Raw genomic sequence first — 15,000 nt, 5'->3', positions numbered from 1 at the left:
GCGCTATGTCTCCGTGGCAACGGAGATAAGATGCGCAGATTGACGGTCTCAGAAGCGGAGGCAACTGAGATTCGTCCTCCACCACACGGACTGAGGCGAATCACTATGTGACCACAAGGACTTAGAGTGCATTGGGAATTCTAAATTGGGAGAAAAAGGGGGAAAAATCCCAAAAAAAAAAAAAGAAACTGGCATTTCTCTGTGCGGTCAGTGCAGCGTCTAAGTGGCGTGAAGTGACCGGGGAAGAGATTGAATCTTCTCCCGGCTGATGCACACTCTGATGCGGGAACTCGTCACTCGGACACTTTTGCTGCAGCTAGATTGTAACGTGATGGCTCGCGACGTAGTGAATCATAATGTGTCACGTTCACTGTGTGTATCTTATCATGAAGACAATCAGTGATACGCAGCTCTATTAAGAAGAGAAAGTTATGTTTTTGAAGTGAACAGAAAGGTGAGAGAGTCTTAGCCCATTATACACTGGAACAAAATACGTTTTTGATTTGTTTTTGTTTTGGCTAGTTTTCCAAAATAATATCTAGAACTCCTTTAAAACAACGTACATTAATTTACTTTAGGAGCTATACTGCAGAAGTATAGTGGATTTTTGAAGGGGCAAGTGAAAGAGAATTTTACTTGCCCGATCGGACAACCAGACGAAAAAATAACCGGCTATATTTGTGATAGGCCTGTGTCACTTATTAGAAAGTTCATATTCTTATTCTGCTGTTGAAAATAATCCAGAGTGCGTAATTTTATCATTTGCAAGCGATCTAGTAACAGTTGTGCCCTGTTTGATTGACAGGTGGCTTATGAGTGTGTGCTGATCATGCTCATGCTAATGCACACCTGAATGGTCAAATACATTTCAGAGTTCCGCCAAAATGTCTTGGTGAGGTATTCATGTAAACACAGAGAGTGATGTCTAAAGTGAACGTAAACAGCGGAGAAAAAAGCGGATTTGTATTAAAATGTCGGATTTGTAAGAATAAATGTAAGCTAATAGACCTGCTGCTGTCTAATGTGTCATTATAATAAACAAACAACCATAATGAGAAAACACTCACAGCTCTTGACTGAGTAACTTTAGTAGCTTTAAAAAGTATTAATGTATTATAATCATACAGTAAAGACCAATAGTAGTTTTATGTTGCATTTCATTCTGAATGTTTACTTGAATATTTGATACTGCTGTTAAAGTATTAAATAATACTTATTTGGGGGTCTGAGTATCTCAGCGAGTATTGACGCTGACTATCACCCCTGGAGTCGCAAGTTCGAATCCAGGGTGTGCTGAGTGACTCCAGCCAGGTCTCCTAAGCAACCAAATTGTCCTGGTTGCTAGGGAGGGTAGAGTCACATGGGGTAACCTCCTCGTGGTCGCTATAATGTGGTTCTCGCTCTCGGTGGGGCGCGTGGTGAGTTGTGCGTGGATGCTGCGGAGAATAGTGTGAAGCCATCATACGTGCTACGTCGCCACGGTAACGCGCTCAAGCCACGTGATAAGATGCGCGAATTGACGGTCACAGACGCGGAGGCAACTGAGATTCGTCCTCCGCCACCCGGATTGAGGCGAGTCACTACGCCACCACGAGGACTTAGAGCGCATTGGGAATTGGGCATTCCAAATTGGGGAGGAAATCCAAAACAAATAAATAAATACTTATTTAATAGTATTAAATAATCATGATCTCAATATTGACCAAAATAATCATGATTTTTGACTTAATCGAGCATTATTGAGCACGATTTAATCAATGAGTGAAAGTGTCCAATAGCAGGACGGTTACTGAGATTGAGTAGTGTTCAGCTGGTCATGTGATTCTATCATGGCCGCCCCCATGAGGGGACCCTCTCCATGTAGAATAAAACAGCTTATTAAGGTTACTGATATGACTGGAGTCTTTATTTTATTGTAAGTGGTCATGATTTTATACATATGTTTCAATATGACAACTTTTTTAATGAGGAAAAAATTACTGAGTGCACTTTTAAGAATATTTAACGTCCAGAGTTTTATTTTTGAGTTAATTCTTATGATTCTCATTAGTAATTAGAATCTTAATGGTCCTAAAAATGGCTTTATATTCAGTATTCAAAATATATTGTCTTTTTTCCTTTTGATGAGGGTGAAATATGACTCTGACGTGTTTTTTGTGAGATTCACCTTTAATCCCTAAACACCTCTTTTAACCCAATGAACGATATAGAATCTTTTCTGTTTGTTTTTTAGGAAACACATCTGCAATGTCATTTCTATTTGACTGGATCTACAGAGGGTTTAGTGGAGTTCTGCAGTTTTTAGGTGAGTTCAAATTAAACTGTTTGACACTGACAGCATATAATATTTCAGTATATGTTATATTGGTGTAACTGCATCTTTCTGTTTATTGCAGGTTTATATAAGAAATCTGGGAAGTTGGTTTTTCTTGGTTTGGACAACGCTGGAAAAACAACTCTACTGCACATGCTGAAAGACGACAGATTAGGACAACATGTGCCAACGTTACATCCCAGTAAGAGACGCATTTACTGTAACTAAACTATGAGTCATTTCTGTCAAGCAATGTCCAGACTTTACATTCTGATCTTGTGTGTTTTGATATCAGCGTCGGAAGAGTTGACCATCGCTGGAATGACATTCACTACATTTGATCTGGGTGGTCACGTACAAGGTCTGAACTATAAATCTGCATCTATCGTATCAGTATTTATGCAGTTTAGATTAATGCTTTATTGAAAGAGTGTAGAGTAGCACATTTAAATAAACAGTTCATACAAAAATGAAATTCTGTCATTGTTTACTCACCCTCGTGTCGTTCCAAACCGGGTATGCTGTTATTTTTCTGTGGAACACAAATCGGTATTTTAGCTCTTTTCCATACATATGAACTGTTGTTGTGGGACGATTCTTCAAAAGAAATTTCCTTTTGTATTACACGGAACAAAGAAAGTCATATGGGTTTGGAACAACATGAGGCTGAGTAAATGATGACTGTCCATTTTTTTCTGCTCTCCAGCGCGGAGAGTGTGGAAGAACTATCTTCCTGCCGTTAACGGCGTGGTCTTTCTCGTGGACTGTGCCGATCACGAGCGTCTCGCAGAATCGAAGGTGGAGCTTGATGTAAGTCTCCGCCCCTCAGCCAATCACATGCCAGACGAGACTGTCAGTAATGAAGGTTTTGAAGTGAATCTCTGTGTATGTTAGTCATTGCTGTCAGATGAGACGATCTCCAGTGTGCCGGTGCTGGTGTTGGGGAATAAGATCGACCGTCCGGAGGCCGTGAGTGAGATGAGACTACGAGAGGGTTTCTCTCTGGATGGACAGACCACGGGGAAGGTCAGTGTCAGCCAATCACAGAATACTGACAAAAACTCCTGGTGATTAACCTCATATTTGATCTGATAATAAGATTGATTTATCTTATGACTTCAATATCTTGGAGAGGAACTGACTAAAAGTAGCAACGCTGAGCTATTCTTTTTTCAGTTTTTTGTAGCAGTTCTCAAAATAATTTATTTACTCCAATTATTTTACAAAATCATATGGTGGATAAAGGCAGCTAAGCTGTTTTATAAAGGTGTTTCCTCAACTTCAGGCACTTTTAGCACTGTGGATTTCTAGAAAAGTCTCTTTAAAACATTTTTCGCCACTTTATTTCATTAGTTCATCAGTGTGTGTTGATGCATCACAGGAGATTTATATCATGACAGTTCATTTCCAGCACATCTCAAATTCTGTTTTGTGTTTAATAGTATTCTGTGCTGGAAATGACGCTGATGGAAATGACATTTTTTAATTTTTTTCTAAGACTAATTTCATAGCTAAAATTTGATGTACCCTAAATAACTTAAATAATAAATTATTATTTAATAAATAATTTTATTTTACATCTTTAATGCTAAATATTAAATTCATTATTAATTAAAATAATTTCTATTATTTCATTTAATATCTAAATAAAATATATTTTCACTTTTTTACATAATTTGGCTAAATTTGAGCTTGTTTGGAAATGACGGGCAATAAAAAGTGATATTTTTCTTTGTTTAGTCTCATATTTCATCTCAAGCGTGCTCTTCACTGACACTTTTGTCCACTTGGTTATCAAGTACACTAACTTTTATTTATTAGGGGATAAATTGTTTGGTGTGCTGGAAATGACATCACAACTGTGCGACAAAAATAATAGAAATCATTTTCACACTGCAATAAATATTGAAATGATTTCTGTTTATTTCACTCTTTGTTTAGATGATCAAATGCACCGATATGGAATTTGTGGGGTGAAATGATAACCGATAATTCACAGCTTATTATGGCCGATACCGATAACCGATATTTACAAAAAATATATAGGTTTTGGGGGGCCTGGGTAGCTCAGCGAGTATTGATACTGACTACCACACCTGGTGATGGAAGTTCGAATCCAGGGTGTGCTGAGTGACTCCAACCGGGTCTCCTAAGCAACCAAACTGGCCCGGTTGCTAGGGAGGGTAGAGTCACATGGGGTAACCTCCTCATGGTCGCAATAATGTGGTTCTCGCTCTCGGTGGGGTGCGTGGTGAGTTGTGAGTGGATGCTGCGGAGAATGGCGTGAAGCCTCCACATGCACTACGTCTCCGTGGTAACGCGCTCAACAAGTCGTGATAAGATGCGCGGATTGACGGTCTCAGACGCGGAGGCAACTGAGATTCGTCCTCCGCCACCCGGATTGAGGCGAGTCACTACGCCACCACGAGGACTTAGAGCGCATTGGGAATTGGGCATTCCAAATTGGGGAGAAAATTATTTATATAAATAAATATATATATATATATTTATATACATTCAGCAGTCGAGAAGCCGCAGACAGTCAAAGATTCTCATCCGCAAGCAAATTATCGGCGAACATATCGACAGTAATTCCGTAATCGACGCGATAATAATATTTGGATTTTCCCGGTTATCGGACCATAATAAATCAGCCACCGATATATCGTGCATCCCTAATAATTAGTATTTTTATAATGTATTTTCATAGTTTAATATTGAAAGGCTAAAACAGTCAAATCTAGACATGAAAGACATTTGAAAAGTACCAAAAATAAAAGATGAAGACCTGGTGAAGAGTCAGTTTAAATGAGACCTTCATATAACAAATGGAAACATTTTGAAATGTGTTTTTTTTATTAAAAATCCACCACTGGGACATGAAAGTGCCTGAAGTTGAAGAAGCACCTAAAAATTTGGTTGTTTTGAGTAGTATGTAGCTACTTAGTAGGAGCTTGTTGAGTAGCTAACTACTATTATTAAACTTCTAAAAATAAATTGAGTAGCATGACAAGCTACAGTTTCAGTTCAGTAGCATCCAACACTGATATCCTGTATGTGGTTTTCAGGGTAACATGTCATTAAAGGAGCTGAACGTTCGGCCGCTGGAGGTGTTCATGTGCAGCGTTCTGAAGAAACAGGGTTATGGAGAAGGTTTCCGATGGCTCTCACAATATATCGACTGATTACAGACACCAATCAAATCTGATCCGTACTGAATGTATGCTGCGTACATGTCATGTCAGATTTACTGTAATTATGAGATGTTACCTTGGAGATTCTACCCGGAGCTGTTCACATTCTCTGACTTTATTCAATGAAATACCAAAACAGCTTTGAGTTTCATAACAGCAAAATATTTACAACAGAAATGCGCTCCAGGTGGCAATGGCACAATAAAATGAAATATCAATCAGAAATATGTTTACTACCATTAACTGTTGATGCTGCTGCCATATTGGTTCTTTTTAGATGACATCAGGATGTTTAAATTGGAGCATGCATAGAAATCTGAGTTTACAACTTGTAATACCGTAATTCCAACATGACATAAACGCACCATTATTTCTCTTCTCAGTGATTATCAGCACTTGAAAGCAATAACAGATTGTTCATTTTGGCATTTAGTGGTACTTATTGTTTTTTTTCTAATTTATTTTGTCATTTTGTTCTGGTCAGTTCTTCTTTTTAGCATGTTAAAGGTAAAAGTTGTCATTTATGCGCCATCAAACAGAACAGAACTATTTCACTGGAAAATAATCATTATTTTTGCAGTTCAGTTTGGTGACACTAGTGGTGAAGAAATGACACACTTTGGGCCTCATTCATGAAACACAAACAGATCAGATTTTTGCAAAGATTAATTATTAAATTATTCTTACATAAATTGTTGCATTCAATGCAAAAATATTGTTTGAAAGACCGACAGTATTTAAGTATGGGGTATATAAAAATGTATGTGAGTTTTTCTAGTTCTAGTTTTTTTTTTGCTTAATCCAACTGGAATAAAATTCATTGACTTTGTTCACATATGGTATCTGAAAAACAAACCAAAAAAATTGGACAATTTTCTTTAAATTTTTATGGTTTTATTTCACTTTGTTACACTTGTTGTGTTCCCGGTCAAAAATGACCGGCCATTGGAAATGAAAGGATTAGACTACAAAATACTTAATATTTAGTGTTCAGGAGCATCCCAGTGTTTGGGCTCATTTGAATCGGGATCGTCTGCTGTAAGTTATGATATGTCATTGTCTATGTTATGTGTATGTTTCAGAAATTTATAAGGAAAAACATGACAAAAAGACACTTCTATTTATTATATTTCATTTATGTGTGTCAGTGGGAATTTCACACACTAATACTCACAGCAGTTTGGCCTCTGAGTGAAACAAATTTGCTCATTGCATTCTACAAATTGAGACCTTTCCAACAATATATAACACATGACTATCTCATCTTTTTTATGGTTTTGCCAAATCTGAATATAATAGTTGTGATAACAAATTTGCAAATGACGAGAAGGAAACATTTCTAATTTGTCAGCAAATTAAAAAGCATTATTTAGGAATTGGTAGGATCAGCTATATGCATCGTATAGTCCAGATTCTAGGCTTTAAAACGACACCTATTTTGTTCAGATCATTTATTATGTCATTATTATTATTTTTATTTTCCGCAGGGAGTGTATAAGCTGTTCAATTAATCCTTCTATCAATAAAAAAATATATATTTTTAAATATGTTCAAAAAAGGAGTACATATAACATTTATATATATATATATATATATATAAATGTTATATTATTATTATTATTATTATTATTATTATTATTAAAAATGAAGTTGATGAAAAGATCTAATGCAATATCTCAATAATACAGTATTATGCAAAATTAGAGATTTATAAACAATCTTAGTGGGCCGGTCATTTATGACCGGAAACACAAAATGTGTTAGCACAAAACTAACACAACACAAGGGTTAAGAAGGGACTGTGTGGGGGGGTCTGGGATGCTCAGCGAGTAAAGATGCCGACTATCACACCTGGAGTCGTGAGTTTGAATCCAGGGCGTGCTGAGTGACTCCAGCCAGGTCTCCTAAGCAACCAAATTGGCCCGGTTGCTAGGGAGGGTAGAGTCACATGGGGTAACCTCCTCGTGGTCGCTATAATGTGGTTCTCGCTCTCGGTGGGGCGCGTGGCGAGTTGTGCGTGGATGCCGCGGAGAATAGCGAAGCCTCCACATGCGCTACGTCTCCGCGGTAACGTGCTCAACAAGCCACATGATAAGATGCGCGGATCAACGGTCTCAGATGTGGAGGCAACTGAGACCCGGATTGAGGCAAGTCACTACACCACCACGAGGAGTTAGAGCGCACTGGGAATTGGGCATTCCAAACTGGGGGAAAAAAAAATAAGGGACTGTGTGAAGAACCACTCTTGAGTAATCTTGAAGAGACATCACTTGGAGTATTTTAAAATCTGAGTTGCACGAGTAACAGTTTATACTTCAGTGTTGTTGTATCATTTAGTATCTTTTCATTTTCATCAAGTAGTTCTGAACTATAATAACAGATTAACTCACGACAGCTTCTCTGAAATGAGACTTTATCTGCTTGATTTTCTTCTGAGATGTACAGTATATTGTAATGTATTCTAGTGTACAGTGAATCAGTTGCTGTAGATAATGTTAGAGTTAGGTTAAATTATGATATAGCTTGAGTCCATAATGTCAGTGTTTGTCATCACCTGCTACATGTGTTACATTATATTTAAATGTTCTGATGCTGTTGGTTTTTTTTTGATTATCAGATTACTAATTGTGTCTGTCTGATATGAGAGAACCTACAGCTGAGATACTATAGATGTTCATTTCTGTGTTTCCTATATAATACACTTATTTTTTTTCGCACTAGTAAATGTTGTATAATGGAGTATAAGTGTGTTTTTATTATTCATTGAATTAAGTGTACAGGAATCAACAACAGATTGTGTGAACATAAAAATATTTTCAAGAATGTTGTTGCAGTTTCTGGTGTATTTTACTGATTGCAGCAGTGCTGTTTCGGAAAGTTCGGAAACAAAGACTTTTGATAATGCACTTGGCATCTTCTGTTGTTGCAGTCAATTCACATTTAAAGAAACAGTTCACCAAAAATAGTCATTATTTACTCACCCTCATGTCATTCCAAAACCGTCTGACTTTCTTCCATGGAATGTCCATGCTGCTCTTTTCAACCTCCAAATGTGACAAAAATAAAGCACCGTAAAACTACTGCAAAATGCTGGTTAGGAGTTTTTGTGCTCACACACGATGTGTCGATTTAAACAAGAAAAGAACACCACATTGTAATGAGGAGGGGGGCGTGTCCGGTCCGTGAGGTTGCACGGTCGGCGCTGAATCAGCTGATCAGCGGGAAAGCGAGATAAAGGGGTGCCGGAGACGCCAGTTCGAGAGGGAGAGAGATGCATGCGGCCACGCTGCATGTGTGACCATCTTATGTTTTATGCTGTTTGAAGTTCATTTATATCATTAAACTTTATTTTGACTGTTCAGCCGGTTCCCGCCGCCTCCTTGCCCGTCCCTATACTATTACACACGTCTTTTATTAATAGTTGGCTGGTTGTTGGTAACAAGTAATATTTACAAATAAAACTTTAAGACCATCAATTTTCTCTAAAAGTAAGAGTAGCAACACACCCTGAAAAAAGCTATATATTTTAGCCTATTTTTAAGATTTATGCATTTCAGTTTCATAACAAAATTACATTTATTCTGTTTGGTTAAAGATTTACTCAGTGGGGGCCTGGGTAGCTCAGTGAGTATTGACGCTGACCACCACACCTGGAGTCGTGAGTTCGAATCCAGGGTGTGCTGAGTGACTCCAGCCAGGTCTCCTAAGCAACCAAATTGGCCCGGTTGCTAGGGAGTGTAGAGTCACATGGGGTAACCTCCTCATGGTCGCTATAATGTGGTTCTCGCTCTCGGTGGGGCGCGTGGTGAGTTGTGCGTGGATGCCGCAGAGAATAGCGTGAAGCCTCCACATGCGCTACGTTTCCGCGGTAACGCACTCAACAAGCCACATGATAAGATGCGCGGCTTGACGGTTTCAGATGTGGAGGCAACTGAGATTCGTCCTCCGCCACCCGGATTGAGGCGAGTCACTACACCACCACGAGGACTTAGAGCGCATTGGGAATTGGGCATTCCAAATGGGGAGAAAAAGGAAAGAAAAAAAAAAAAGATTCAATGAGATCAAAATTTTTTATGAAACTGAAATCCGTAAATATTTAGATTATTTTTTAGTGCATACTCATACTATCATTTTTTTTTTTTTTTAATGTACAAATTTCAATTTCATAAAATTATATAGAATTTAATTGAGTAATCTTTAACAAAATAACACTTCAATATCTTATGTTTTATTCATTTAATTTTATAAACAATTACACAATCAATTTGATGGAGTTTTAAATTTGTAAATCTTAAAAATGGGCTTAAATATTTATTTTTTTAAATATATGTTTTGGTTCTGTTCGGCAATAAAATTTTAAATTATATTTGTTTATTTTATATATAAGTTCCCACGGATGTTTATTCAAGGACTGACACAGCAATTTCACATTTGCACCACTTGACAGTCTTAGCATTAGTGTTAATAAACATTTAATTAAAAAACAAATAAAACTCTCATACTTCACTAAATATGTAGACTATCTCAAACATAAAAGAAACAAAACAAACTTTCCCATCCATGCAACAAATGCCAATATTCCTGCATGTATACTCTATCTGCTGAAACATACGTAGAGATTAACAGAACAGTGAAAAACATTAAAACAATCAAGATGTCACACCTGTTAACCACCTGTTGGCTAAACCAGGAGAGAAACCTGGAAATACTGATGTAGATTTTCTTTTAAAGTATCTTAAGAGCAATCAGTGCAACTTGTGTGCTATAGTTTAAGTCTTCAGATGTCATACGGTAGCTTTAAGTGAGGAACAGAAATTGAAGTTGTTATTCAGTAATAATCTTCCTATCTGTTGTGGCACTCATTTGATACAGCACAAATTGAAACGTGTTGTGAAATGCATTTGGACCAGCGCAAATTATGTTTGACAGCTGCTGTGGAGGGGAAGAATTTGTCAATATGTATCAGAAACATTGCAGTTCAGTTAAGAACACAAGAAAGCAGCAGAGATCTCACTGTAGATTATTCAACACTAGCAAACTGGTTTGAGCATTTCACCTCTCAAAGACAGACAATGATCCATTTCACACACTTTTATTATCAAATATGCAGGAAATAGTGACAATGATCAGAAATAAGTAGCACCCTTTACATAAACCAGTCTAGGAAGAGCTTCTGTCTAACAGAGTAAAAACTACATGATTGTTGACTCTGGTTATAAATGTATGTTTGTGGAGTGTAAAAAAAGCTCAGTTTAAATTTGTATGTTAATTAACTGTGCTGAAAAAAACAAAACAACATAAGGTGGTGAGTTGGTGTTTTAGCTGAGTCAAGCTGGTCTGTTTTGATGGTTTTAGAGGACTTTTGGTCTGGGAGACCAACTAAACCCTCTTAAACCAGAAAACGCCTTAGGCTGGTTTTAGCTGCAGATTTTTTTCAGCAGGGATTGCATGCTGGTCTTAACTGGTTAAGATGACAAGTGTTGAAACCCCCATTAAAACCAACAAACTAGACCAGCTTGACCAGTGGAATCCAGCTAAAACCAGCAAACCACCGTAGGCTGGTTTGAGCTGGGGATTCTTCAGCAGGGACTGCATGCTTGTCTTAACTGGTTTAAGCTAGTTTATCTGACAAGTGCTGAAAGCCCCTCTAAAACCATGAAATTAGACCAGCTTGACCAGTGAAAACCAGCTAAAACTAACAAACCACCTTAGGCTGGTTTGAGCTGGGGGGGTTCTTTAGCAGCGATTGCATGCTGGTCTTAACTGGTTAAGATGACAAGTGTTGAAAACCCCATTAAAACCAACAAACTAGACCAGCTTGACCAGTGGAATCCAGCTAAAACCAGCAAACAATCTTAGGCTGGTTTGAAATGTTTTTTCCCCAGCTGGGATTGTATGCTGGTCCTAACTTGTTTAAGATGGTTTAGCTGACAAGTGCTGAAAACCCCTCTAAAACTATCAAACTAGACCAGCTTGACCAGTGTAAACCAGCTAAAACCAGAAAACAATCTTAGGCTGGTTTGAGATGTTTTTTCCCCAGCTGGGATTGTATGATGGTCCTAACTTGTTTAAGCTGACAAATCTGAAAACCCCTCTAAAACCATGCAACTAGACCAGCTTGACCAGTGGAAACCAGCTAAAACTAGCAAACCATCTTAGGCTGGTTTGAGCTGGGGGATTCTTTAGCAGGGATTGCATGCTGGTCTTAAGTGGTTTAGCTGACAAGTGCTGAAAACCCCTCTAAAACTATCAAACTAGACCAGCTTGACCAGTGTAAACCAGCTAAAACCAGCAAACAACTTTAGGCTGGTTTGAGATGTTTTTTCCCCAGCTGGGATTGTATGATGGTCCTAACTTGTTTAAGCTGACAAATCTGAAAACCCCTCTAAAACCATCAAACTAGACCAGCTTGACCAGTGTAAACCAGCTAAAACCAGATCTTTTTTCCTCTTCATTCTGCAAATCTCACCACACTTAAATGTCTTTATGTCCCATAATCCAATAACATTTACCAAAATTGATTTTAATGACAGCATAAATGATCTTCTATTCTGATTCTGACATTTCCACATGACAAGATATTTTCCTCACCTGAAGTGTTTTCAGTGACTTTAAGGCTGTATATTAATGCAGTTCAGGTCAAACAGCACACACTGCCAGCGACAGTCACTTTTGTCAAGCTCAGTCAATGCATGTCCAGCAACATAAAATATTCCTTTATACACAGAGACAGTTCAATTATTTACATTACAACATTTTATTTTATAGATTTAGGAGGGCACCATCTGCCCTACATGAGCCGATATTATACAACCTTTAGGTAATGTCACTATCTGAACATTATACATCTATTGTACATTGGGATCAGAAAGGTTGTTTTACTGTTATTTCACAGAAAAATGACCATTTAAAAAGCATTTATCATGCAATACTTGAAATACTAATAGCCAAGAGTATTTACATTCAACAACTCGTACCATTTGACTTCTATAGCATTTCACTCTCAAGTGTCCACGCACAGGTTTGAATAAACAGAACAGAAACATTAAGCAAATGCACATTCAAGTTAGAGAATAAATGCGTTGAGTGGTACATTTGTGTTCAAGAAACTGCCATTCTTAAAAGACAGGTTCTGATTCAGCCACAGAGATCTGTATTTCACGGACTCAAACAACTGTCAGTCATAATAAATGATCCTACCATTGCAGCCGAGACAATATGAAATCCCTGCGGCTGCGTCGCAATCAGGCTGATATATTCAGAACAACAGCACAATTGTGAGTGTGACACTGCTTGATTTTGAAGTTAATAATCTAGGTTAGAAACATATCAAATGCACATGTGTATATGTAATAATCTGCAGAATATTCAGGGATAACAGCTTCAAAACTCTGACTGTAGTCTCATCCACGCCTAAACAGGATTTCTGTGCAGTGAGTGTTTGACCTGATCTCCAGAAGTTTATTTCCCACGAGAAACAAGATCTTTTTGCATAAATCATTTCTAATGAAACAACATACTACCCTGTTAATAATGCGGTTTACACGTTTATGCATCACAAATCCTCTGCCGTGCATGAAGAGGATTATGGACATTAATGAAAAAACTAGTCGACCCTTTGGGTTTCTCCACTCGTGGTCCTGATACTCTCGTTGAGTTTAAAGGAATATTTTTCGGTTCTAGGGATGCACTAAAAATTTCGGCCACTGAAAATGGCAAAAAAAAATGCTATTTTCGGTTTACGGACGAAAGGGGAAAAAAAGGACAAAATCTTGGACAAAAACTTTTTTTTTTACTTTACTTTAAAATCCAGTAAGAGAAACAATAATGGACAAAAAGTAATGTTTATGTTGCACATTAAAGTCCAGATCCCCGGGGTCTGGGTATCTCAGCGAGTATTGACGCTGATTACCACCCCTGGAGTCACGAGTTCAAATCCAGGGTGTGCTGAGTGACTCCAGCCAGGTCTCCTAAGCAACCAAATTGGCCCGGTTGCTAGGGAGGGTAGAGTCACATGGGGTAACCTCCTCGTGGTCGTGATTAGTGGTTCTCTCTCTCAATGGGGCGTGTGGTAAGTTGTGTGTGGATCGTGGGGAGTAGCATGAGCCTCCACATGCTGTGAGTCTCCGCGGTGTCATGCACAACGAGTCACGTGATAAGATGCACGGATTGACGGTCTCAGAAGCGGAGGCAACTGAGACTTGTCCTCCACCACCCGGATTGAGGTGAGTAACCGTGCCACCACAAGGACCTACTAAGTAGTGAGAATTGGGCATTCCAAATTGGGAGAAAAAAGTTCAGATCCCCGGAAGTGAAGTGATCGCTCTGTTGGTCATTATAGTAAATATATAGTCTGCATGCACAGTGCGCTTTGAATGAGCGTTGCTCTGTTGTTGACACTCTCATAGCAGCAGCACATGCACAAATGGCTTGTGAAGCTACAGTTTTCTATCACAACTAAAATGAACACAAAAGAGATCCACTAAAGAATCCAGTCCACATACAATGTGTGGAAAAATAGAACTGGCATGTTCACTGAAGACTTTCACTGGAATTACTGTTAAAATTGCTGCTGCATTATCCAGTAGAGTAGTTTATAATAAAGGTTTTCCTAATTGGCTATACATTTTTTTTTTATGTAATTCTTCTCTTTCTACTCTATTTTATAATGAAATCTAGTTATAGAAAAAGTGTTTCTGATGCATCCCTAATAATAACATGTAGAATTTGTTCAACTGCTCCAAACAAAGTCTAATTTAAAATAATCATTTGTGGCCGAGTGTGTCCAGAATTTTCATTTCGGTGCATCACAATTGGGTTCAATACAGGTTACGCTCAATCGACAGCATTTGTGGCATATTGTAAACATTTTGACTTAAAATAAATAAATAAATAAATAAAGCACAAATGTGTGTTCCAGTGAGACACTTACAATGGAAGTCAATGGGGTCAATCTGTAAACATTAAAATACTCACCGTTTCAAAAGTATAGATACAAGACGTATTGTTAACATGATTTTAATGTGATAAAATCACTTACTAACCACATCTATGGAAAGTTATAGACAATTTATAACTTCGTTGCCATGACGACGTAACCACGTAAACTCTAAAATCCTAAAATGACCGTAAAAACAATTATATAAACAAACTACAGCTCGAGTTTTAACAGAATTAATGTAAGTGCTTTTATAAAATTATAAGCTTCACCTTTCTGCCTTTAAACCTCCAAATATTGACCCCATTGACTTCCATTTTAATGTAAGTGCTTGACTTTTTTTTAAAAGTAAATGAGGGATGAGTCACAGTTATTTTTTATGGTACTCAACACTGTCACACATGCTGTCGATTGAGCTTAACTTGTGTTGAACCTGAAATATTCCTTTAAGTCTGTCTTGCAGCTAAATGTGTGAAATGAGTGATTTGGCCCAGTCAGGATGCTTCACTGTAACACTTGAAACATTAAGTAGCAAGATGCGTTTGTGCTCACAT

The 15,000-nt window shown here is 37.9% G+C and overlaps 2 protein-coding genes across 2 annotated transcripts in view; one reads left to right on the top strand and one right to left on the bottom strand.

Moving 5' to 3' along the window:
* The window catches only part of LOC127426689 (GTP-binding protein SAR1b-like), a 12,374-nt gene extending 3,633 nt beyond the window's left edge, over window positions 1-8,741 (top strand). The window contains exons 2-7 of the mRNA XM_051673647.1: window positions 2,234-2,305; window positions 2,397-2,516; window positions 2,610-2,675; window positions 3,021-3,124; window positions 3,209-3,340; window positions 5,383-8,741. Coding sequence (XP_051529607.1) covers window positions 2,248-2,305; window positions 2,397-2,516; window positions 2,610-2,675; window positions 3,021-3,124; window positions 3,209-3,340; window positions 5,383-5,499 — 597 coding nt within the window. The 5' untranslated portion in view covers window positions 2,234-2,247 and the 3' untranslated portion in view covers window positions 5,500-8,741. The remainder of the gene's footprint in view (window positions 1-2,233; window positions 2,306-2,396; window positions 2,517-2,609; window positions 2,676-3,020; window positions 3,125-3,208; window positions 3,341-5,382) is intronic.
* A 4,734-nt stretch (window positions 8,742-13,475) lies between these two features.
* LOC127426664 (testican-2-like) overlaps window positions 13,476-15,000 on the bottom strand; it is a 51,145-nt gene continuing 49,620 nt past the window's right edge. The window contains exon 10 of the mRNA XM_051673618.1: window positions 13,476-15,000. This exon is cut by the window's right edge and continues 284 nt beyond it. The gene's annotated coding sequence lies outside the window, so the exon portion shown is untranslated.

This window comes from Myxocyprinus asiaticus, chromosome 36 (assembly GCF_019703515.2).
Source record: "Myxocyprinus asiaticus isolate MX2 ecotype Aquarium Trade chromosome 36, UBuf_Myxa_2, whole genome shotgun sequence".
Classification (NCBI taxonomy): domain Eukaryota; kingdom Metazoa; phylum Chordata; class Actinopteri; order Cypriniformes; family Catostomidae; genus Myxocyprinus; species Myxocyprinus asiaticus.
The sequence above is the reverse complement of the archived record's forward strand: the minus strand, read 5'-3'. Positions and strand labels throughout refer to the sequence as shown.